At 42.2% G+C, this 21,354-nt stretch overlaps 4 protein-coding genes across 11 annotated transcripts in view; 3 read left to right on the top strand and 1 right to left on the bottom strand.

The window, feature by feature from the left end:
• The first annotated feature begins 2,217 nt into the window (after window positions 1-2,217).
• On the top strand, window positions 2,218-5,313 carry LOC124381688 (OCIA domain-containing protein 1). The gene is made up of 8 exons (XM_046843514.1): window positions 2,218-2,355; window positions 2,535-2,619; window positions 3,007-3,060; window positions 4,147-4,194; window positions 4,321-4,486; window positions 4,659-4,813; window positions 4,956-5,090; window positions 5,180-5,313. The coding sequence occupies exons 1-8, from the start codon at window positions 2,305-2,307 to the stop codon at window positions 5,215-5,217; spliced, it is 732 nt and encodes a 243-aa protein (XP_046699470.1). The 5' UTR covers window positions 2,218-2,304; the 3' UTR covers window positions 5,218-5,313.
• Window positions 5,314-5,475: 162 nt separating this feature from the next.
• Window positions 5,476-12,169, top strand: chic2 (cysteine-rich hydrophobic domain 2). Its single transcript, XM_046843515.1, has 7 exons — window positions 5,476-6,283; window positions 7,626-7,680; window positions 7,965-8,120; window positions 8,211-8,267; window positions 8,346-8,405; window positions 9,000-9,078; window positions 9,233-12,169. The coding sequence occupies exons 1-6, from the start codon at window positions 6,150-6,152 to the stop codon at window positions 9,048-9,050; spliced, it is 513 nt and encodes a 170-aa protein (XP_046699471.1). The 5' UTR covers window positions 5,476-6,149; the 3' UTR covers window positions 9,051-9,078; window positions 9,233-12,169.
• A 608-nt stretch (window positions 12,170-12,777) lies between these two features.
• On the bottom strand, window positions 12,778-19,053 carry fip1l1b (FIP1 like 1b (S. cerevisiae)). 7 transcript variants are annotated; one of them, XM_046843504.1, is made up of 17 exons: window positions 18,748-19,053; window positions 18,350-18,410; window positions 18,152-18,215; window positions 17,578-17,684; window positions 17,426-17,481; window positions 17,125-17,235; window positions 16,855-17,018; window positions 16,246-16,358; window positions 15,942-15,995; window positions 15,581-15,680; window positions 15,217-15,370; window positions 14,858-14,884; window positions 14,715-14,769; window positions 13,986-14,044; window positions 13,695-13,899; window positions 13,429-13,572; window positions 12,778-13,084 (listed from the first exon to the last, which is right to left on the bottom strand). In XM_046843504.1, the coding sequence occupies exons 1-17, from the start codon at window positions 18,857-18,859 to the stop codon at window positions 12,943-12,945; spliced, it is 1,728 nt and encodes a 575-aa protein (XP_046699460.1). In that variant the 5' UTR covers window positions 18,860-19,053; the 3' UTR covers window positions 12,778-12,942. The 7 variants fall into 7 exon arrangements, with proteins under 7 accessions (XP_046699460.1, XP_046699461.1, XP_046699463.1 ...); XM_046843505.1 differs by having other exon boundaries at window positions 13,986-14,041; XM_046843507.1 differs by having other exon boundaries at window positions 13,986-14,041; window positions 16,888-17,018; window positions 18,748-19,052.
• A 1,488-nt stretch (window positions 19,054-20,541) lies between these two features.
• Window positions 20,542-21,354, top strand: part of tspan5b (tetraspanin 5b) — a 9,059-nt gene continuing 8,246 nt past the window's right edge. For both annotated transcript variants that reach the window (XM_046843512.1, XM_046843511.1), the window contains exon 1: window positions 20,542-20,971. In XM_046843512.1, the coding sequence (XP_046699468.1) occupies window positions 20,891-20,971 (81 nt within the window). In that variant the 5' untranslated portion in view covers window positions 20,542-20,890. The remainder of the gene's footprint in view (window positions 20,972-21,354) is intronic.

Below are 21,354 nucleotides of genomic sequence, written 5' to 3'. Positions count from 1 at the left end.
TATATGATAGTGTATGTATGGTGTAGGTGTAGTATGGAGTGTATGTATGGTGTAGGTGTAGTATATGATAGTGTATGTATGGTGTAGGTGTAGTATGATAGTGTATGTATGGTGTATGTATGGTGTAGGTGTAGTATATGATAGTGTATGTATGGTGTAGGTGTAGTATATGATAGTGTATGCATGGTGTAGGTGTAGTATATGATAGTGTATGTATGGTGTAGGTGTAGTATATGATGGTGTATGTATGGTGTAGGTGTAGTATATGATAGTGTATGTATGGTGTAGGTGTAGTATGATAGTGTATGTAGGTGTAGTATAGTGTATGTATGGTAGGTGTAGTATATGAGTGTATGTATGGTGTAGGTGTAGTATATGATAGTGTATGTATGGTGTAGGTGTAGTATATGATAGTGTATGTATGGTGTAGGTGTATATGATAGTGTATGCATGGTGTAGGTGTAGTATATGATAGTGTATGTATGGTGTAGGTGTAGTATATGATAGTGTATGTATGGTGTAGGTGTAGTATGGAAGTGTATGTATGGTGTAGGTGTAGTATATGATAGTGTATGTATGGTGTAGGTGTAGTATGGGAGTGTATGTTTATAATGATATATATTCTGACCAATCATGATCCAGACCTCATTAACACATTTACTGCACATAGTGCAGCACCAGTGTGTACTGTTTAATGCGATATACCTATCATGGGGTTTAGATGTTGGATTTCCAATCAAAAGATCATGAGTTCAAATCCCAGCACCACCAAGTTGCCACTGTTGGGCCCTTGAGAAAGGCCCCTAATTCTCAAGTGCTCTGTTGGGTAAAATATGATAATAGTAACTTGCCTGCCAAATGATGTAATGTAAATGAGATGTGAATGAGATGTGATGTAAATGAGGCGTGAATGAGACTTGAATGAGATGTAATGTAAATGAGATGTGAATGAGATGTAATGTAAATGAGATGTGAATGAGATGTAATGTAAATGAGATGTGAATGAGATGTAATGTAAATGAGATGTGAATGAGATGTAATGTAAATGAGATATGAATGAGATGTGATGTAAATGAGGCGTGAATCAGATGTGATGTAAATGAGATATGAATGAGATGTGATGTAAATGAGGCGTGAATGAGATGTAATGTAAATGAGATGTGAATGAGATGTAATGTAAATGAGGCGTGAATGAGATGTGATGTAAATGAGGCGTGAATCAGATGTGATGTAAATGAGGCGTGAATCAGATGTGATGTAAATGAGACGTGAATGAGATGTAATGTAAATGAGGCGTGAATCAGATGTGATGTAAATGAGACGTGAATGAGATGTGATGTAAATGAGGCGTGAATGAGATGTAATGTAAATGAGGCGTGAATGAGATGTAATGTAAATGAGGCGTGAATCAGATGTGATGTAAATGAGATATGAATGAGATGTGATGTAAATGAGGCGTGAATCAGATGTGATGTAAATGAGGCGTGAATGAGATGTAATGTAAATGAGGCGTGAATGAGATGTAATGTAAATGAGATGTGAATGAGATGTGATGTAAATGAGGCGTGAATGAGATGTGATGTAAATGAGATGTGAATGAGATGTAATGTAAATGAGATATGAATGAGATGTGATGTAAATGAGATGTGAATGAGATGTGATGTAAATGAGATGTGAATGAGATGTGATGTAAATGAGGCGTGAATCAGATGTGATGTAAATGAGACGTGAATGAGACTTGAATGAGATGTAATGTAAATGAGGCGTGAATGAGATGTGATGTAAATGAGGCGTGAATCAGATGTGATGTAAATGAGGCGTGAATCAGATGTGATGTAAATGAGATGTGAATGAGATGTGATGTAAATGAGGCGTGAATGAGATGTGATGTAAATGAGACGTGAATGAGACTTGAATGAGATGTAATGTAAATGAGGCGTGAATCAGATGTGATGTAAATGAGGCGTGAATCAGATGTGATGTAAATGAGGCGTGAATCAGATGTGATGTAAATGAGACGTGAATGAGACTTGAATGAGATGTAATGTAAATGAGGCGTGAATCAGATGTGATGTAAATGAGGCGTGAATCAGATGTGATGTAAATGAGGCGTTAATCAGATGTGATGTAAATGAGGCGTGAATCAGATGTGATGTAAATGAGGCGTGAATCAGATGTGATGTAAATGAGGCGTGAATCAGATGTGATGTAAATGAGGCGTGTCTCGGATTTGACACTTTTGACCGAAGTGAGTGGAGCAGCAGCGGTTTATTATTAAAATTACTGAAGGAGAGGAAATGAAACATGGCTGAATCTTCTTCAGATTTCACAGAGAACAGCGCCGAGACCAAGCCGGTACGCGGGAGGGGCAGTGGGGGGTGAATACTCAGTCCCCATGGTGGTGTAGGAGCACTGAGTGATGCGGCCATGTTGGGTTTATTATTATTATTAAGAGTAGTGGTGTGTGTGTGTGTGTGTGTGTGTGTGTGTGTGTGTGTGTGTGTGTGTGTGTGTGTGTGTGTGTGTGTGTGTAGGCAGTGTTGGGAGCAGAATACACTCCCACAGAAGAGGAAAGGAGAGTGTTTAAACAGTGCGATTCAGAGAGCTTCTGGTACAGATGTGAGTACACTGCGCATGCGCAATCACGACTGACCTCCTGTCTGATACATTAATTCTCTTACTTCTTTCGTTCATAATCACTTTTCTTTTAACTTCCATCTCTCTCTCTCTCTCTCTCTCTCTCTCTCTCTGTCCCCCTTTCTCTGTCATCCTCCTTGTCTCTCCCCACTCTCTCTCTTTTCTCCTTCTCTCTCTCTCTCTCTCTCTCTCTCTCTCTCTCTCTCTCTCTCTCTCTCTCTCTCTCTCTCTCTCTCTCTCTCTCTCTCTGTCCCCCCTTTCTCTGTCATCCTCCTTGTCTCTCCCCCACTCTCTCTCTCTTTTTCTCCTTCTCTCTCTCTCTCTCTCTCTCTCTCATCCTCCTTGTCTCTGTCTCTCTCTCTCTCTCAGCGGTACCGTTCTCAGTCAGTGGGATGGCCGTCACTCACATCCTGGTCACTAAAGGTGTGTATTGTGTTTACTGCAGCACATGTTCACTGTGATGTAAATTAGATTAAATTAAAGTAAATGAGAAGTAAATAAGGTGTAAATGAGAAGTAACTGAGACGTGAATGAGATATGATGTGAATGAGATGTGATGTAAATGAGATGTGAATGAGATGTGATGTAAATGAGACGTGAATCAGATGTGATGTAAATGAGACGTGAATCAGATGTGATGTAAATGAGACGTGAATGGATGTGAATGAGATGTAATGTAAATGAGATGTGAATGAGATGTGATGTAAACGAGACGTGAATGAGACTTGAATGAGATGTAATGTAAATGAGACGTTAATCAGATGTGATGTAAATATGAAGTAAATAAGGCGTAAATGAGACGTGAATAAGATGTGATGTAAATGAGATATGAATGAGATGTGATGTAAGCGAGGCGTGAATGAGACTTGAATGAGATGTAATGTAAATGAGACGTTAATCAGATGTGATGTAAATATGAAGTAAATAAGACGTAAATGAGACGTGAATGAGATGTGATGTAAATGAGATGTGAATGAGACGTGAATGAGATGTGATGTAAATGAGATGTGAATGAGATGTGATGTAAATGAGACGTGAATGAGATGTGATGTAAATGAGGCGTGAATGAGATGTGATGTAAATGAGACGTGAATGAGATGTGATGTAAATGAGACGTGAATGAGATGTGATGTAAATGAGACGTGAATGAGATGTGATGTAAATGAGACGTGAATGAGATGTGATGTAAATGAGACGTGAATGAGATGTGATGTAAATGACGTGAATGAGATGTGATGTAAATGAGATATGAATGAGATGTGATGTAAATGAGATGTGAATGAGATGTGATGTAAATGAGACGTGAATGAGATGTGATGTAAATGAGGCGTGAATGAGATGTGATGTAAATGAGACGTGAATGAGATGTGATGTAAATGAGGCGTGAATGAGATGTGATGTAAATGAGGCGTGAATGAGATGTGATGTAAATGAGACGTGAATGAGATGTGATGTAAATGAGACGTGAATGAGATGTGATGTAAATGAGGCTGGTGTTTATGTGATTAGGGAAGCTGACGGCATCTGGACGCTTCGGATCTCTGCCAAAAGTTCTGTGTGAGTTTTATTACACACTAATACGCTCACATCATGTGTGTGTAGTGTGTATAGTGTGGGTACCGAGTGTGTGTGTGTGTGTGTGTGTGTGTGTGTGTGTGTGTGTGTGTGTGTGTGTGTGTGTAGTTGCTGGTATGTGTGGATACTTCGCAGGAAAGTTGTCCTACATGAAGACGTGTCAGCAGAAATTCTACAATTTGGAGAATTCACCAATCGCAGAAGCTCTTCGACAGAGACACCACCATCATCATCATCATCATCAACAACAGCAGCAACAGCTGCGTCCACCACAGTGAGAGCGCGCGCACACACACACACACACACACACACATATACACACACACACACAAATATACACAACTGCAAGACAGAACACGTAGTTCCTGTTTACTGATAACTGTTCACCCCTTTTCTCTCCACCTCTCTTTCTCTCACTCTCTTCACCCTCTCTCCCCGGGGTGAAGGTTTGCTGCCCCTCGCTCGGAGCTCAGTGAGGATGAGGAGAAGCCTCGGTTTGACGTGTTTCACTCGGAGAGCGTCTCTGATTCATCGTATTCTCCTCCTGACTACAGCGACAGCACACACTCGTCCTCTGAACACCACGACTTTCACACACACGGTACCTCACACTCCTCACACACTCACCCAGTCTTAACGTATTCTTTATAAATCCTCATCCCACTGTATCCAATCAGACCCCCGGCTCCGTTAACCAATCAGAACACGGCGTTCGTCTGAATGACTGAGTGTTGGTGTTACAGCTCCGCGTGACGAGGAAGAGCAGGAGGAAGTGAAGAGGAAGCCCATCCTTTACGAGCAGCTCCGTAACAAGAACAGGGAGAACTACGACATCACACGGAACCAGAAACTGGATCGAGACACGCCCAAGAAGGAGGGTGAGAGCTGTCAATCAAACCCACGTTGTTATGGTAACGCAGCTGTGTGCTGTATATAAACCAGTTTACATCTCTCTCTGTGTGTGCAGTGAAGAAGAATAAATACGGCGACATGTTGGATGAGTGAGGAGTCCACAGGTGGACGAGTGCCATGAGAGAGCTGTACTCCGTGTGTGTGTGTGTGTGTGTGTGTGTGTGTGTGTGTGTGTGTGTGTGTGTGTGTGTTTCCTGGATAAATAATAAATGCTCTAAATGAAAAACTCATTGGTTTTTTTTTTCCACTTTTTCACTCATAATCTCACAATCACAGGAAAGTGTTTCCCCACAACAACACTGTTAAACTCCAAGCCGTAAATCATAAACTCAAGAACAATAAAAATAATCGATATTTTTCAGGCAGAATGTACAGTACAGTCATTATTCTAAATAAATCTCATTCTGAGAATCTCATCACATTATTAAACGCTTTGAAATCAATAACATTATTAAGGAAATAAAAGGTATTTAGTTCTAACTTTAATAGTGTCAGCATTTGAAAACAGGGAGCAGAAAATCTTCTGCTGTAATTAATGTTCTCAAAACATTATTATTAGATTCAACATCGAAAAAATGACCATTCCTCAAAGCTACAGGAACAGCTGGAGAACAGCTGTAACAACTAAAGAACATTGTCTAAGTTATTACGAGAACTTCAAATCTCGCGATATCATGAACGCGCACGTTGAATTGTGGAGCCAAACTTGAAATCTCGCGATAACAGGAAAGCGTATATTAATGTCTCTAAACTGAACTGGTAATCTCGCGATAACACAACACTACCCCCCCCCCCCTTTAACCCGAAGGCCGGCTGTCGTAATCTCGCGATAACACGGCCCGTTCTCGCAGCCAATCCGGGAAGTGCGGCGGATGTTGATTTTTTGCTCCGTGTGTTTTTTTGTTCCGCCAGAAAAATCTCCTTTTCTCCGGCGCTCCATGAAGCCACAGCTTTGGATACGAGACTTGTGAGTGTTGCGTTAGGGAAGCTGAGTCCCGCCCGGGGAGCGGGAGGCCGAGGAGGCCATGATGGAGGACTTTGATGAGATTTATGAGGAGGAGGAGGAAGAGGAGGAGGATGAAGGCCGGGCGGCGGAGGAGCAGCTGCTTAAATTCGGCCCGGAGCCGGTGCTGGTGCGGGGAGCAGGCCGAGCCACTGTGTAAGTGAGTCGGGGAAAGAAAAGAAAAGCCCGCTGAGTGAAACCTCAAACACACACAGCGGCGCTTTCGGTTTTTATTCGCTTCCGACCTATATTCCGACAAGTCCCGCCCTCCTTGCTTGTGATTGGTTGTGGTTTATCTGAACCTGGCTGCTGATTAGTTGACCGTTCGCGAGTATAACACGAGTAGCCAATCAAAGCATAAGAGGGGCGGGCTGTACAGAAATACGGTATATTTAATAATAAACGTGTTTGTAATTTAATTGAATAGTTTCATTTAGATTAATAAAAGGAAAAAATTACATTTAAAAGACTATCAATGTTAATTATGATCAATTATGATCAATTGATCAATTATGATCAATAGTACTAAAGTTAAAATACCAAGTGAAAGAAATCAATGGCGATACCGAAGTCACTGTTACACAGTCTGGATGTAACCTCTATTTAACACTCACATTTTATTTTTCTTTCTAAATATTCTTTTATTCTGCATTATTTTCTTTCTAATAATGGTGACGGAGCTCGTTCAGAATCACTGAGTTTTGATTGGACGGTCAGAGAGCATCACTAGTCAGAGCTCGCAAACCGCATCTGTAGCAAAACTGCACAAACTCAAATATACTCCTGTGGATTTAACAGACTGATGGAGGAGAAGAAAGTCATTTGGTCGCAGGACATTTACAAGACAGTTTTTAATAAAAGCTGGACGTCACGAGAAAAGGTCGACCCAAACAGTTGCTTTTTAATGAACCCTTTATACCTGTGTGTTTCCTTTACTGCACAAAAACACAACATTTCCTTCATATTAAATCCCCAGGAAAACCATAGTGCAGGGAAAAACATACACAGAACCCCGGGGTGATGTGAGGAGGTGAAGATCAGTGCTCCTGCTGGAGATGGTGTATGTGGAGGTGCAGTTGTGGCTCCAGTGAAAGGAGACGTGTTGAATTGTTTAGTGATGATGTTCATGGTGACTGTATGAGATCCTGTGTGTGATGCAGCGCTCTGTTCTACTGCACTTCTCTATTATACTGGTTTATACATGTGACGTCATGATGACGTAGGAGGACTGATTCAGGCAGAACATCTCTGAAGATCTGGGGGTGAAATACACGACCACATGGCTGCTTCATGACCCTCTGTCTTGTCCCTGTTTTAAAATCCTGGCTATCTGACACATTAATTCCTTTAATTACACATTAATAACCTTTTGTATAATACTGAATCGTCTGCGTACCACAAAAATGCAGCGTAACACCAGTGTATAAAAATCATCAATTACAAACAAATGATCTTTAAAACAGGATTTTACATGACGCATGCTTTTCTTTGTTACTAGGTTCGGACTCAGCAATAAATTCGAGACGGAGTTTCCTTCTGCACTCACGGGAAAGGTAAGAGAGAGAGAGAGAACATGTGGCCCACCCGTCTCGCACCCAGACACGCTGCTCTTCTCCATCCATCACCTCCACATGCACACAGGAACCAAACAAACATCTGTGTGATAAAGTAAATAAACAATGTACAGTGCACACACACTCGCACTCCGTTAGAACACAAGTCGAAATATTGGGCATGAGCGCGTACTGTAGGACTGTAGGTATCTCTCGGGGGGGTGTGTGTGTGTGTGTGTGTGTTTCAGTGGTGTGTTTGTGCTGATGGTGGTGTTGGTGTGCAGGTGGCACCGGAGGAGTTTAAAGCCAGTATCAGTCGAGTGAACGGCTGTCTGAGGAAGACGCTGCCGGTGAACGTGCGCTGGCTGCTGTGTGGGTGTTTGTGCTGCTGCTGCACGCTGGGGCTCAGCCTGTGGCCCGTCATCTGCCTCAGCAAACGCGTCAGTCCACACACACACACACACACTCACACACACACACACACATTATTATCATTATTACTGTTTTTAATGTTAATTTGCCTTTTTCAGACACGCAGATCCATAGAGAAATTACTGGAGTGGGAGAACAACCGCCTTTATCACAAGGTGTGTGTGTGTGTGTGTGTGTGTTGTTATCTGTCAATTGTGTCTATTATCTTTACTAATCATGTCTCTCTGTTGCAGCTGTGTTTGCACTGGAAGCTGAGTAAGAGGAAGTGTGAAACCAACAACATGATGGAATATGTAAGTTCACCTCCAGTCTGTGTGTGTGTGTGAGAGAGAAAGAGAGAGAGAGAGAGAGAGAGAGAGAGAGAGAGAAAGAAAGAAAGAGAGAGAGAGAAGAGAGAGAGAGAGAGAGAGAGAGAGAGAGAGAGAGAGATGCATTGGCAATATGAATAATTAAAATTGCCATACCAATAAAGCAACCTTTAGATCTTAAATCTTGTCAAACAGCCACAGAGAGTCAGACAGGCACAGAGAGTCAGACAGGCACAGAGAGTCAGACAGGCACAGAGAGTCAGACAGCCACAGAGAGTCAGACAGCCACAGAGAGTCAGACAGCCACAGAGAGTCAGACAAGAGAGAATAAAGTGTAAACTAGACCGATATACAGACAGAGACATGCACAGAGTCAGACAGTGAGATTAGAGTCAGAAATACAGATAAACAAATAGACAGACAAATCTCTGTCTGTCTCCGGCTTTCTGTCTGACATGAATATCTATATAACTGAAGGTGAATAAGTGAGTCTGGGCTGTACATTAATTCTCTCTCTCTCTCTCTCTCTCTCTCTCTCTCTCTCTCTCTCTCTCTCTCTCTCTCTCTCTGTGTGTGCAGGTTATCTTAATAGAGTTTCTTCCCAAGATTCCCATCTTCAGGCCGGATTAGCAGCCGCTCACGCTGTGCTCTGCCTAAGGTGCCTTCCTCTGGTTCTCTCTCTCTCTCTCTCTCTCTCTCTCTCTCTCTCTCTCTCTCTCTCTCTCTCCGGACTATAAACTCCCCTGATATGCACATAAACATGCATATAAACACATACATACACATGTATACGCTGCTTCTTCCTCACTCAGTGCTGTTTACACCCCTGTGTAATTACCACCCACCCACTCGACTCCCCCCACAAACCCCCCACCCGCTACGTTCAGAGCCAACGGAGAGAACACTGTGGTCCAACAGCACAAGGCTCTACGTCTTCAGACGTCTAGACAACAGGACGGATGATCGAGGGGTTCCCATGGCAACGGATCATCGACAAAACGAAAATGACGCCCGCCCTCATCACTGTGCAAACATCATCGGCTAATTAAACGTGTAAAGGGACGGAGCTACTGTTTAATCGGCCAATCAGAAAACAGGACTGTGTGACATCACTACGGTATAATCACTCGCCTGAGGTACTTTCTCAGGGAGCTTGTGTTTGCGCTAGCTGCTGCTTGCGTGTTAGGTGATAATGTAAGCAAAGCTGTCTGGATGTACTGCGGTAGCTTAGCTAACTAGCATGGCTGCGATCGCTCAACTAAATTCATGCTAACACTTCTTTTTGCTATGTGAAAACGCCCATTGTCCTCCAAAATACCTAGCTAGGCACAGGTATCCGCTAGGTATGTTTTCATGCTAGCAAGCCATCCCATAATGAGATTTTTTTCCTCATAAACAGTTCACCAGGACACTGATATTTCAAAATAAAAAAGTGGCCCCAATGCTACGACCTAGCAAGATTAAAACTAGCATTTTATGCTAACCGGGAAGTAACGTCACACGGTCGAGTTCGCGATCTGACCCGAAGACACTCCACAGCGTACGCCAATCCTCCATTTTCCCTCCATCAGCAAACCCAAAAGAGACAATCACACGCCGGCTGCTAATCCGGGACTGATGAAGTGTACTGAAAAGAGTGAGACTTTTCCGGAAGGTTCAGGAGGCAGCCGGATTCCTTACGCAGCACAGGACGGATTATTATATTATTCATTTTTATTTAAAAAATGCTTGTGAAAGGTTTATAAAAACCCCAAAACCATCCACTGATAGGGGAGGTGAGGAGGAAACTAGGCTGTGTCTCAAATCACCTGCAGGGTTTTATTTTAGACATTGCTAGCATGCTAACCTGTGACACAACCCGGTTAGCCACCTAACTTCACGAATCTCATGTATGGACTCGTGTACATTGAGAAGACACTGTATTGTTTCAGCACCAGGCGTGCACTGTGTGTGATTTGAGACACAGCCCCGTATCTTGCTAACTGCTAGTACATTTAGTAACGTTATTAAATTAGGTTTTTTTTCCCCATTAAAAAAAATTTCACAAACAGTTGTGAGACAAAGACAGTTTTTGGTATAACCTGAGGAAAAAATTCACACATTTTACCTCAGAAAACCGAATATTACATCCAGCATTGCTAACTAGCATAGCATGTCTTAATTTTACACATTTCTGTCAGAAACATGGCAACATTTCACACAAAAACGTCTTTGGGGAACATATAAACCATCCAGATCATGACTTTAAAACGTTTTGGTTTTTAGATCCTGCTAGCCATGACCGATTATGCTAACAAGTCACAAAATGCTAGCTAGCAGGACACCTAGCTAATTTGTTTCACTTTTATTTGATTCTAATGTACTGTTTTATTTAGCAATGCAGCTAATTGTGATCGCACGTCACAGATACGGCGTCGTTTCTCCTCCCGTGGGAAGAGTTTGAGTCATTGAGCTCACACAAGCCTTTAGTTTTATTTTTTTACGTTTTTTAGCTTTGTTTACCTGCTCGCTTCAAAGAGCAACTAAAGTTCAACTCCTTAGTGTGTGTGTGTGTGTGTGTGTGTGTGTGTGAGGAAAAAACAATCAATTTAACTGCTGTGGTAAAGAAAAAACTCAATAAAATGCCTCTTTTAGGTCAGAGTTCAATGTCTGATCGTATTAAAAGAGAAATTTGGACAAAAAAACATCTGAGCCTTTATAACTAAATGTAGTAGTTTAGCGCTGAGGCTATGATGCTAATTCAGCTAATACTTGATCAAAGATTTAAACATCACCTGAAAAGTGTTTTATGGTGTTGGAGACCTGCATGTTCTTTTTTTTCTATGGAACAAACTCTTTAATGTAACGATCTGAACATTTCCTTTGACCAAACTAATCTATAAATGTTCTACAGACTTTATTTACATTATAAAATCCTCCCTCAGCATGAAGAACAGCTTCACACACACTCAATCCCGACAGTTCGTTCCTCTAATCGTTTAGCTGAAATACTTGTCTCTTGGAAAACTCTCCAGAGATGTTCTTCACTAGTTGGAGATGTTTCTTGTTCATCTCGGAGCAGTTCAGTAGGATTTAGGTGCGGTGACTGAGCAGGTGGTTCCATGATAGATATCACTCCAGACGTCTGTTTACTCTCTAAATGACACTCACAGAACTTCATATGATCGTCTTGTTGTACGGTGAAGTCGGTTTCAATGAGCTGCAGTCCAGACGGAACTGCATGGTGTTGACGTGTGGAATGGGAGCCATGTAGGTTCACTTTCAGTTTCTGGAACCTTCCCTGCTCCAAAACAATCTCAAACCATGAAAGTTCTACCTCCATGTGTGAGGGTGAGGGAGTCTGATCACATCATCTCTCCTGTTCTCCATCTTACACAAGTTCTTCTGATAGACACACAAACACCACATTTGGACTCCACACAACTTTTCAACTCAGTTACTTCTATTCAATCACTGTGTTTTTGCCTTTTGTTGAGTTTGTTGTATAGAAACAGAAGAAAACATGCACGTTGGCATGGTGTAGATTTGAGCGTTCAGACGGATTTGGAAATCAGGATTATAAACCTACAATCAGAAAAAAAAACGACTACACTTTTGCCCAGCGGGTTTAAACTGTGTGTGTATGAGTGTTCGATGTTTTGTTTTGTTTGTTTTTTTTTGACCATGTCTTTATATTCACACCTTCTTATTATTCTTTTGTTTGTTTAAAGAATATTTAAATACTGTGGAATAAAGTACAAATACACCTGTGTGTGTGTGTGTGTGTGTGTGTGTGTGTGTGTGTGTGTGTGTGTTGGGGGGGCAGCTGTCCAACAAGTGCCAAAACTTAGGACCAAAAGGAGGAAAGAATGAAGAAATGAGAGCAGAGGAAAAGAAAGGAGGGGGAAAGGTGAGAGGAATATGACAGGAGAGAGAGAAGAGAATGGAATGTATATAGAGAAAATAAGAAACGAGAGAATAAGTCAGATGGGATAGAAGGAAAGAGTGAAAGGAGAAGAGAGAAAGCACAAGCTATGGAAGATGTAACGTGCAGCTGTGATTCATTATTCAGAAGAAGCTGAAGACCACGTTCCTGATGTCTTCTGGGATGTAACTCTGTGTGTGTGTGTGTGTGTGTGTGTGTGAGAGAGAGAGGATTTGGGACACGTCTACAGCAGATTTCATTGCACCCTCTCCAGATAACAATAGATTCAACAGTAAGTGGTTAAGTTTTTGTGATCAAGTCATGACTCCGCCTCCAATTTATTTAACCCCGCCCACTTCACGCCTGCATCAGTCCCTAACAGGATTAACACAGGTGCAGGTCGTCTCACTGGTCTAGACGTCACCACACCAGACAGGACTCAGATTACAGAAATTACCAAATAGCTTTTTTTAATCCAACAAATCAAAGATCTACACAGGACCTGGATGAAATACACGAGAACAAAGAAGAACTAAAATGGAACATTTACTACAAACAAGTACAGAGGGTTTCTGCTGGCATGAGGAGCACGGTTCAGAGCTAGACATGATGAGACGTCTACTCCATGGCGTCCTGGTTCTCCTGGTCGGCGGCTCGCTCCTCACTTGGCTCTTTGCCTTCTTTACTTCTCTTGGACTTCTTATGTTTGTGTCTGCGATGGCCGTCACCTTCCTCACTGTCATGCCTTCTTCTGCTACTGCTGAGGGAGGGGAAGAAACGGGAGAGAGAGATGGGAGAGGGAGAGAGGGACGAGTCTCAGATATGCATCATCTCTATTAACACTGCAGTAAATGGGTGTGGCCTCTGAGTATGTCCTAAATAAACAAACATGGGCTTTGGTGATCAATCCCCTGAGGGTGTGGCCACCATAGACATGACTTCTAATGTAGGGGGTGTGGCCACCATAGACATGACTTCTAATGTAGGGGGTGTGGCCACCACAGACATGAATCTTAATGTAGGGGGTGTGGCCACCATAGACATGATTCCTAATGTAGGGCGTGTGTGTGTGTGTGTGCGCGCGTGCTTGCTTGCTTGTGTTACCTGCGTGAAGACTTGTGCCTTCCCTCCTCTTTCTCTCGGTGTCTCCTCTCACGATGTCTCTCCTCTTTCTCTCTGCTCGACCGCTCCCGATGCCTCTCATAGCCGCGGTCTCCGTAGTCACGGTAACGGTAGCGCTCCTCATCACTGCGTGTTCGAGTGTGAGAAAAACAGGAAAGTTTTAAAGAAACCCTCTAAAAGAATGTAAAGTTATTCACTTATATCATCATCATCATCATCATGGGCCTAAGCACAGAGGTGTATCTCACCTGTTGTAGGCAATGGTCGAGGGACTATGCTCTCGTTCTCGCTCTCTCTCTCTCTCCCGGTCGTGTCCTCGCTCCCGCGTCCTCTCCCTCTCTCTCTCCTTCTCTCTCTCCTTCTCTCGCCTGGGGTAATAATCCCACTGCTTTGAGTTGTCTATCATCCCAGGCCAGTTGTTCACAGGCCCCTGCATGGGGGGCGGGTAAGCACCTGAGGACACACACACACACACAGTTCAGAAGGTTTTAACAGTGGAATATTTGCTATGATCTGCGAGAAACACAAACTGAACTGACCGGGAGGGAAAGAGTACGGAGTGACAGGACGGCAGTCGTATCCCCCAGGATGCCCGCTGCTGGAGAAAATAGAAGTTTTCACAATAATCCACATCGCCATCATGAACATCAATCATCTCATCATAAAGATCAATACTGTGGAGCATTGGCACACATCTCTCGTCTTTTCATCGAACAGGCTGCAAAATTATGCATGCAACACTAAGATATAGAGTAAAGGTCAAGCAATTGGATCTGCACCAAAAGTTGTTTGCTGCAAAAATCCATGCTGGTAGTTTTTCCGGGTTACATTATACAGTACGAGAGTGGCCTCTAGAGGCGAATCACTGACACCACATGCTGTTTATTTTAAATGTATTTTTTTTTATAATTAATTTTTTATTAATATGTTTATTTATTTGGAGTGTCACTTTTTGTTTCAGTTTCAATGTCATATTCCTTCATATTTATTAAAAATTTTATTTAGCACATTTTCATGATTTAGTAGTTTTCTTTTTGTAATATAGTTGAGTACTATTTTATATTGAGGGTTTTTTTTTTTTTTGCCATTTTATCAGTTGATTAGTCGGTTATCGTCGAATACAATCCGAACTAACTATCAGTATAATCCACTCTTGATTGACCTCTAGTAAAGAGTCTAACCCAAAAAAAAACAATTAAAAATAAAATGTATAAAACTTAGCCCCGCCCACACTGAGACTCTAAACTTTAATTGAACGACAGACTTACTTGTCTAACGTTGGCATAAGTGAAGGGGGCGGGCCGCTGGGAGGAGGCGGGAAACCTGGGATACAATCACAGAAATACATAAAACATTCACAAACACTGCAAATAATTAAGCGTGTGTGTAGAGTTGGTAAAAGAGAACGTACCGGGAGGAGGGACGGTGATGGGGAGTCCTGCGAGGAGCGAGAGAAACGAGTTAAAACGAGAAGAAGAGCAGTGTATAACTAGCATAATGCGATGGAAGTAGGCTAATCTGAACTGGTGCCATTTACAGTATCTACAGTAGTTGTGATACTCCGGTATCTCTCTCACACACACACACACACACACACACACATACATACATACATACATACACACACACACACACCACACTCAGAATTCGGAAATACTACTCAGAATTGCAGGAATTTGTAGTAAAATCTCAAAGACAGAACAAAGACATTTTCCTATTTTCTGATTTAAATACAGTGTTAGACAGAGAGACAGAGAGAAAGAGACTCACTTGGTGGAGGGATAAGGGGTGGGGCCTGGCTAACAGGGGGTGGGGGCAGGAAAGGAGGCGGAGGCATGTTTGGAGGGAGGGGCCCTGGGGGGAAGAAGGCCGGGAGTTTGGCGGGCGTGGCCTCAGCTTCGGGGGTGGTGTGTTCGGAGATCACCTGCAAACAGAATAAAACCATGTTTCTGAGATGTCATACGTGTGTGTGTGTGTGCGTGTGCGTGTGTGTGTGTGAGTGAGTGAGAGAGAGAGAATGAGAGAGAGAATGAGAGAGAGAGAGAGAGAGAGAGAGAGAGAGAGAGAGAGAATGAGAGAGAGAGAATGAGAGAGAGAGAGAGAGAGAGAGAGAGAGAGAGAGAGAGTGAGTTACCTGGATGTTGTTTCCCTCCAGATTGTGTCGGCGTCGCCCCTCCACCCGGCTGATGGTGGCTGTTTGTCCACCAATCACGTCAATGGTCCCAGTAGGTTTCCTGCAACACACACACACACACACACACACACTTTTTTACCTCATACATTCATTATAAATCATATATTTTTGCATTTATATCCATTTATAAGAAAAACAAACAGAACACGCTCCTGCATCTCAGTGGTTTCTTCAACAAAATAAAAACAAACCAAAAAAAAAAAAGAACGTGATGAAAACCAAATAAATGACTGGATTTTTAAAACCCTGTGGAGGAAAAAAAAATAATCAAGAAACCACACCCATGGCCACACCCACTTACGTATAATAGGGCGTGTCTTGGGATGCAGGCCCCGCCCATTGTGGAGGGGATATCCTAAGAGGGCATATGAGTAAGGGGAAGACAGGCAGAAAAGTTACAGCCTCCGCACACACACACACACACACACACACACACACACACACACACACACACACACACACACAGGGTATAACGATACACACACGCAAACACATTGGCATAATTAAGAGGACAAAGTAATGAGCCATGAGTGTCAATACCTGAACAATTAAAATACAGCTCAGACTGCGTGCGTACGTGTGTGTGTGTGTGTGTGTGTGTGTACCTGGACGGGTTCAGGCCGGGCTTGTACAGGTTAGATGGGGTGGTAAAGTCTGGTTTAGGAACGTGAGCAGGAAGTGCAGCCTCTTTATCATTCCCTGTCCTGCCCTGCTGCACCTGAGCGTGAAAACACACACACACGAAAGTCACAACAGTGCAGGAGAACACAGGAACTATGGGGATACAGGGGAGATACAGTGGGGAGATACAGGGGAGATACAGGGGAGATATGGAGGTGATACAGGGGGAGGATACCGTGGGGAGGATACCGTTGGAGGAGGATACAGGAGAGATGATATAGGGGAAAGATACAGGAGAGATACAGGGGGAGGATACAGGGCACAAGACAACTGAAAAGGACACAGGAAACGATAAGGGGACAGCCAATAAAAATAAAAAACTGATGATGAGGGGACAGCCATTAAGGAGACTAAGAGGACAGCCAATTAGGAGAAGAAGTGGGAGATAATGGGATGATTTGGCAACTAGCAATGATGACAGGTGATGATAAAGGGACTGAAGAGAGAATTATGGGACAGGGAATGAAAAAGAATAAAGAAAGAATTGTGGGAAATAGGACGATTACAGTATGGGGACAAATAGAGGACGATACCGGGATGGGTGATGAGGGGACATTTGGACATACAGAAATCTTGCTGGTAGCAGAGCTGATGTTGATGGAGTCGAGGCCCATACGCAGCCGCTTCTGCTTCTCACAGTACGCCTTCCAACTTTCCTCGTTAAAGCCGTAATTAAAGTAATCCGACAAATCAGCACCTAAACACATACACACATAAGCAACACACTCACTTGCTTATGCTCAGCTTATCGGCAGCCATATATTTCTCAGCTGCCGTGCAACATCGTTAATGATAACACACACCAGGTTTTCTCCAGGGCTTTTCCTCAAAGGACTCCACGTCCACCTCCAGAACTGGGACGCCGTTGATGCTGCCTGGGGCATCGAGATCCACACCTTTCACCTTTGCTCCCACTGAAACACACCCACACAGAACATTATACAGGAAGTAGCTCTATTATACACCATCATACAGTCAAGTAGTATAAACTTAGTTCTCATTCAGAGTATTTTTTATTTAAATGAATGCATGGACAGACGGATGGACAGATAAGACAGATGAATGAATGTATGGACAGATGGATTATCCAGATGGACGGAGTACCGTATGGTCTGCTGCCGGTCTTTATGTTCAGATTCACCGGCGCTGCTCCGTACGTTCTGTAAGCGGAAACATGTCTCAGCGTAAATTCAGCTCATCAATAAAGGGTGTAGGAAATAATCTGCTAGGAGGACAGACGTCTGTCTCCGACTCACGTGTACTGAGGAGCACCCGTCTTGATGTCACCGATGGTAACGCGGACGTCATCGTCGTCATCATCGCTGTCACTCTCGCTGTCCTCATTGTCCCCCTGCGCCTCCTCCTGAGTAGGGAATTTATTTTTGTTTTATTTAGATAAGAGCGAGTTTTAGAGAACACTTGATTTAGTTGTGGTGCATTTCAGGGACCTGAACCCCAAACTAACCCCCAATCTACCCCCTCCCAGAGGACCATTACCCCAATCTACCCCTCCCAGAGGACCATTACCCCAATCTACCCCCTCCCAGAGGACCATTACCCCAATCTACCCCCTCCCAGAGGACCCTTACCCCAAACTACCCTCTCCCAGAGGACCATTACCCCAAACTACCCCCTCCCAGAGGACCATTACCCCAATCTACCCCTCCCAGAGGACCATTACCCCAAACTACCCCCAATCTACCCCTCCCAGAGGACCCTTACCCCATAATAACACCCAAATTTACCACCAAGGACCTGCCAAATTTCTAAACAAACTAAATCCTGAATAAATCCCAAACAAATCACTATTGGAGAGGCTGGATGAACTACCTGACTGGCCATTCCATTCCCATTGCTGTTCTCCTCGGGTGCAGCAGCAGGTGCAGAGGGGGTGCTACAGAACACACACACACACACACACACACACACACACACACACACACACACACAATATACAGACATTATGAACTGTTTCACCATCACACACAATCAACAACTCAACCTACAGAGTATGAGATGTGTTCTCACCTGACAGCAGCTGTAAGTTTCGCTTCTTCTTCCTCCTCGGTCTCCTTGTTTTCTCCTTCATCTGCAGGACAGATCCAGAACACAGTCAAATGTACATCAACTGTGCATCATCTAAAGAACTATATATATATATATATATATATATATATATATATATATATATATTCTGATTGCTATGCTTGGACTAAGTATCGCTATTACTGAACGCATTACAAATACCGGTATCCAGTGATAAATGATATACCGTGCAGCCCCCTGATCACAAACCCAGGCCTTAGTGCTTAGAATCGTAATGCGAGAATGTTTGAATCTAGAAATTGAGTGTAAAATGGATCAGAGAATAAATATTCGCAGACTGAGGGTGAAGTTGAGGAGGATTAATGGGAGAAGAGTCTCACCGCCGTACAGCCATTCCTCCTCCTCATCCCCGGCAGGAGCCTCCGCCACCACCACCGCTGCTGCCGCCGCCACCGCCGCTGCTGCTGTTTTCTCCGCTTCCTCCGCGGACATTATTATTTACTTTATTTTCACTTCACCTGAATGAATAAAAAAAATACGCGGGAAAGAAAATGTCCGACTCTGAGACAAATCGCCTCAGACTGACATCCGCGCGCACAGAGCCGGAGATCACCTACAGAGAGAACACATGAAGGAGTAAACACTCCGCACTTCCGCCTAACGCCGCACTATTGCGCAGGAAGTGAGCGTTGCCAAATATGTGACTTCCGGTGCAGACGTGAACACAATAAAAATCTGAATTTCCGGCTTTTAACCCGACAATCATAAACAGAATAAAAATATCCAAATAATTTCTAATTTACATAATAATAATTATTCATTATATATGAATATTATTATAATATAATATATATTATTTATTTATTATACCCTCTTGGTGACTCTCTAAAGTCCAGACATAAATAAGACTATACATTTATATATGGACAAAAACAATACAGATAAAATGAGAACAAAATCGTCTTCTTTCGGCTGCCCCCATCAGGAGTCTCCACAGCGGATCATCCGTCTCTACACCCCCCTGTCCTCTACATCTGCCTCTTTCACACCAACTACCTGCATGTCTTCCTTCACCACATCCATAAACCTCCTCCTTGGCCTTCCTCTTTTCCTCCTTCCTGGTGTCTCCATCCTCAGCATTCTCCTACTGATATACCCCATGTCCCTCCTCTGCACATGTCCAAACCATCTCAATCTCACCTCCCTCACCTTGTCTCCAAAACGTCCCACATGCACTGTCCCTCTAATAAACTCATTTCTAATCCTGTCCATCGTCGTCACTCCCAACGAACATCTCAACATCTTCAGCTCTGCTACCTCCAGCTCCACCTCCTGTCTTTTACTCAATGCCACTGTCTTTAATCCATACAACATCTCAGGTCTCACCACAGTCCTATAAACTTTCCCTTTCACTCTCACAGATACTCTTCTATCACAAATCACTCCTGCTATCACTCTTCTCCACCCACTCCACCCTGCCTGCACTCTTTTCTTCACTTCTCTAACACACTCTACATTACTTTGCACTGTTGACCCCAGGTACCTGAACTCCTCCACCTTCTCCACCTCTTCTCCCTGCAATCCCCTAATTTCCACAGTACCCTGTTGGTTAAAGATACCTGTGGAGGTCATTGGTCCCCTGGGCCTCGACTGATCTGGTAAATAAGAACACAATATACATGACGGATCAGTAATGTACATAAAGTGTGTGTACATGGTGCAAATATCAGTACAGTGTATCACATTAGATAAAGAGGTTACTTTAGGACACATTATAGACACAAATGTTTTATATACACAAACTGAGATTTCTTAAAGTTCCTCATGGTTTTGATGCATTTAATAATGTTTATTTTTTTTTAGAATTTAATTTAAATCCCTAAAAGAGTTAAAACTTCTGGCAACATACTTGGATTGAAGCCAAATCCCCTGAATTTAATTCGTTTTTTATGTTTCGTTATTATTTTAAATGTATTTATTAAATTATTATAATTTATTATTGTACTCGCGTTTATGATTTACTGTAATATTCTTTAATTTACTGCTCAGATTCATTATTAAATGTGTTTAACAGTAAATTATAATAATTCCCCTGTGGTATTTGAAGGTTTAATAAAGTGAAGGAGAAAAAAAGTGGACTGTAAAATCGCGCGGACCGGAAATGACGTCACGGCTGCGCCGCTGGACCGTTATTCCGGGGTTCCAGGTGCATTTCCTGAGCGACATTTAGAGAAATCCAGAAGAGAGAGAGAGAGAGAGAGAGAGAGAGAGAGAGAGAATTAATCTGACTCTCAGTCTGATGAGGAACCGGATACACTCTGATCTGATCTGATCTGATCTGGAGGTGTTGGTGATGATGATGATGAAGATGATGATGATCCAGACTGCTCTTAGGAGATCATGAGTGGCCTGTGTTCACCTTAAAACACCTTCACTTTTACCCAGTGCACCCTGATCATCACAAAACACCACCATCATCAAAACACCACCATCATCACCATCATCATCCTCCTCTTCTTCAGCATGTCCGGGAAACACTTCAATGTGCATGAGGTCGGCTGCTGCATCAAATACTTCATCTTCGGGTTTAACATCATCTTCTGGGTGAGTTTATTATTATTATCATTATTATTATTATTATCATTATTATTATTATTATTATTATTATTATTATTATCATTATTATTATTATTATCATTATTATTATCATTATTATTATTATTATTATTATTATTATTATTATTATTATTATTATTATTATTATCATTATTATTATTATTATTATTATTATTATTATTATCATTATTATCATTATTATTATTATTATTATTATTATTATTATTATTATTATTATTATTATTATTATTATTATCATTATTATTATTATTATTATTATTATCATTATCATTATTATTATTATCATTATTATTATTATTATTATTATTATTATTATCATTATTATTATTATTATTATTATTATCATTATT

The sequence above is a fragment of the Silurus meridionalis genome, chromosome 28 (assembly GCF_014805685.1).
Source record: "Silurus meridionalis isolate SWU-2019-XX chromosome 28, ASM1480568v1, whole genome shotgun sequence".
Taxonomy (NCBI): domain Eukaryota; kingdom Metazoa; phylum Chordata; class Actinopteri; order Siluriformes; family Siluridae; genus Silurus; species Silurus meridionalis.
Note: the sequence above shows the minus strand (reverse complement) of the source record. Positions and strands in the feature narration are given on the sequence as shown.

Excerpts from the sequence above, each read along its gene's own strand:
- LOC124381688 (XM_046843514.1), top strand. The coding sequence starts at position 2,305 with ATGGCTGAATCTTCTTCAGATTTCACAGAGAACAGCGCCGAGACCAAG. Across the intron at positions 2,356-2,534 it reads ACAGCGCCGAGACCAAGCCG|GCAGTGTTGGGAGCAGAATA; the intron begins GTACGCGGGAGG and ends GTGTGTGTGTAG. Across the intron at positions 5,091-5,179 it reads AGACACGCCCAAGAAGGAGG|TGAAGAAGAATAAATACGGC; the intron begins GTGAGAGCTGTC and ends CTGTGTGTGCAG.
- chic2 (XM_046843515.1), top strand. The coding sequence starts at position 6,150 with ATGATGGAGGACTTTGATGAGATTTATGAGGAGGAGGAGGAAGAGGAG. Across the intron at positions 8,121-8,210 it reads TCATCTGCCTCAGCAAACGC|ACACGCAGATCCATAGAGAA; the intron begins GTCAGTCCACAC and ends TGCCTTTTTCAG. Across the intron at positions 8,268-8,345 it reads ACAACCGCCTTTATCACAAG|CTGTGTTTGCACTGGAAGCT; the intron begins GTGTGTGTGTGT and ends TCTCTGTTGCAG.
- fip1l1b (XM_046843504.1), bottom strand. The coding sequence starts at position 18,859 with ATGTCCGCGGAGGAAGCGGAGAAAACAGCAGCAGCGGCGGTGGCGGCG. Across the intron at positions 18,216-18,349 it reads AAACTTACAGCTGCTGTCAG|CACCCCCTCTGCACCTGCTG; the intron begins GTGAGAACACAT and ends TGTGTTCTGTAG. Across the intron at positions 13,573-13,694 it reads TCGACCATTGCCTACAACAG|TGATGAGGAGCGCTACCGTT; the intron begins GTGAGATACACC and ends TCGAACACGCAG.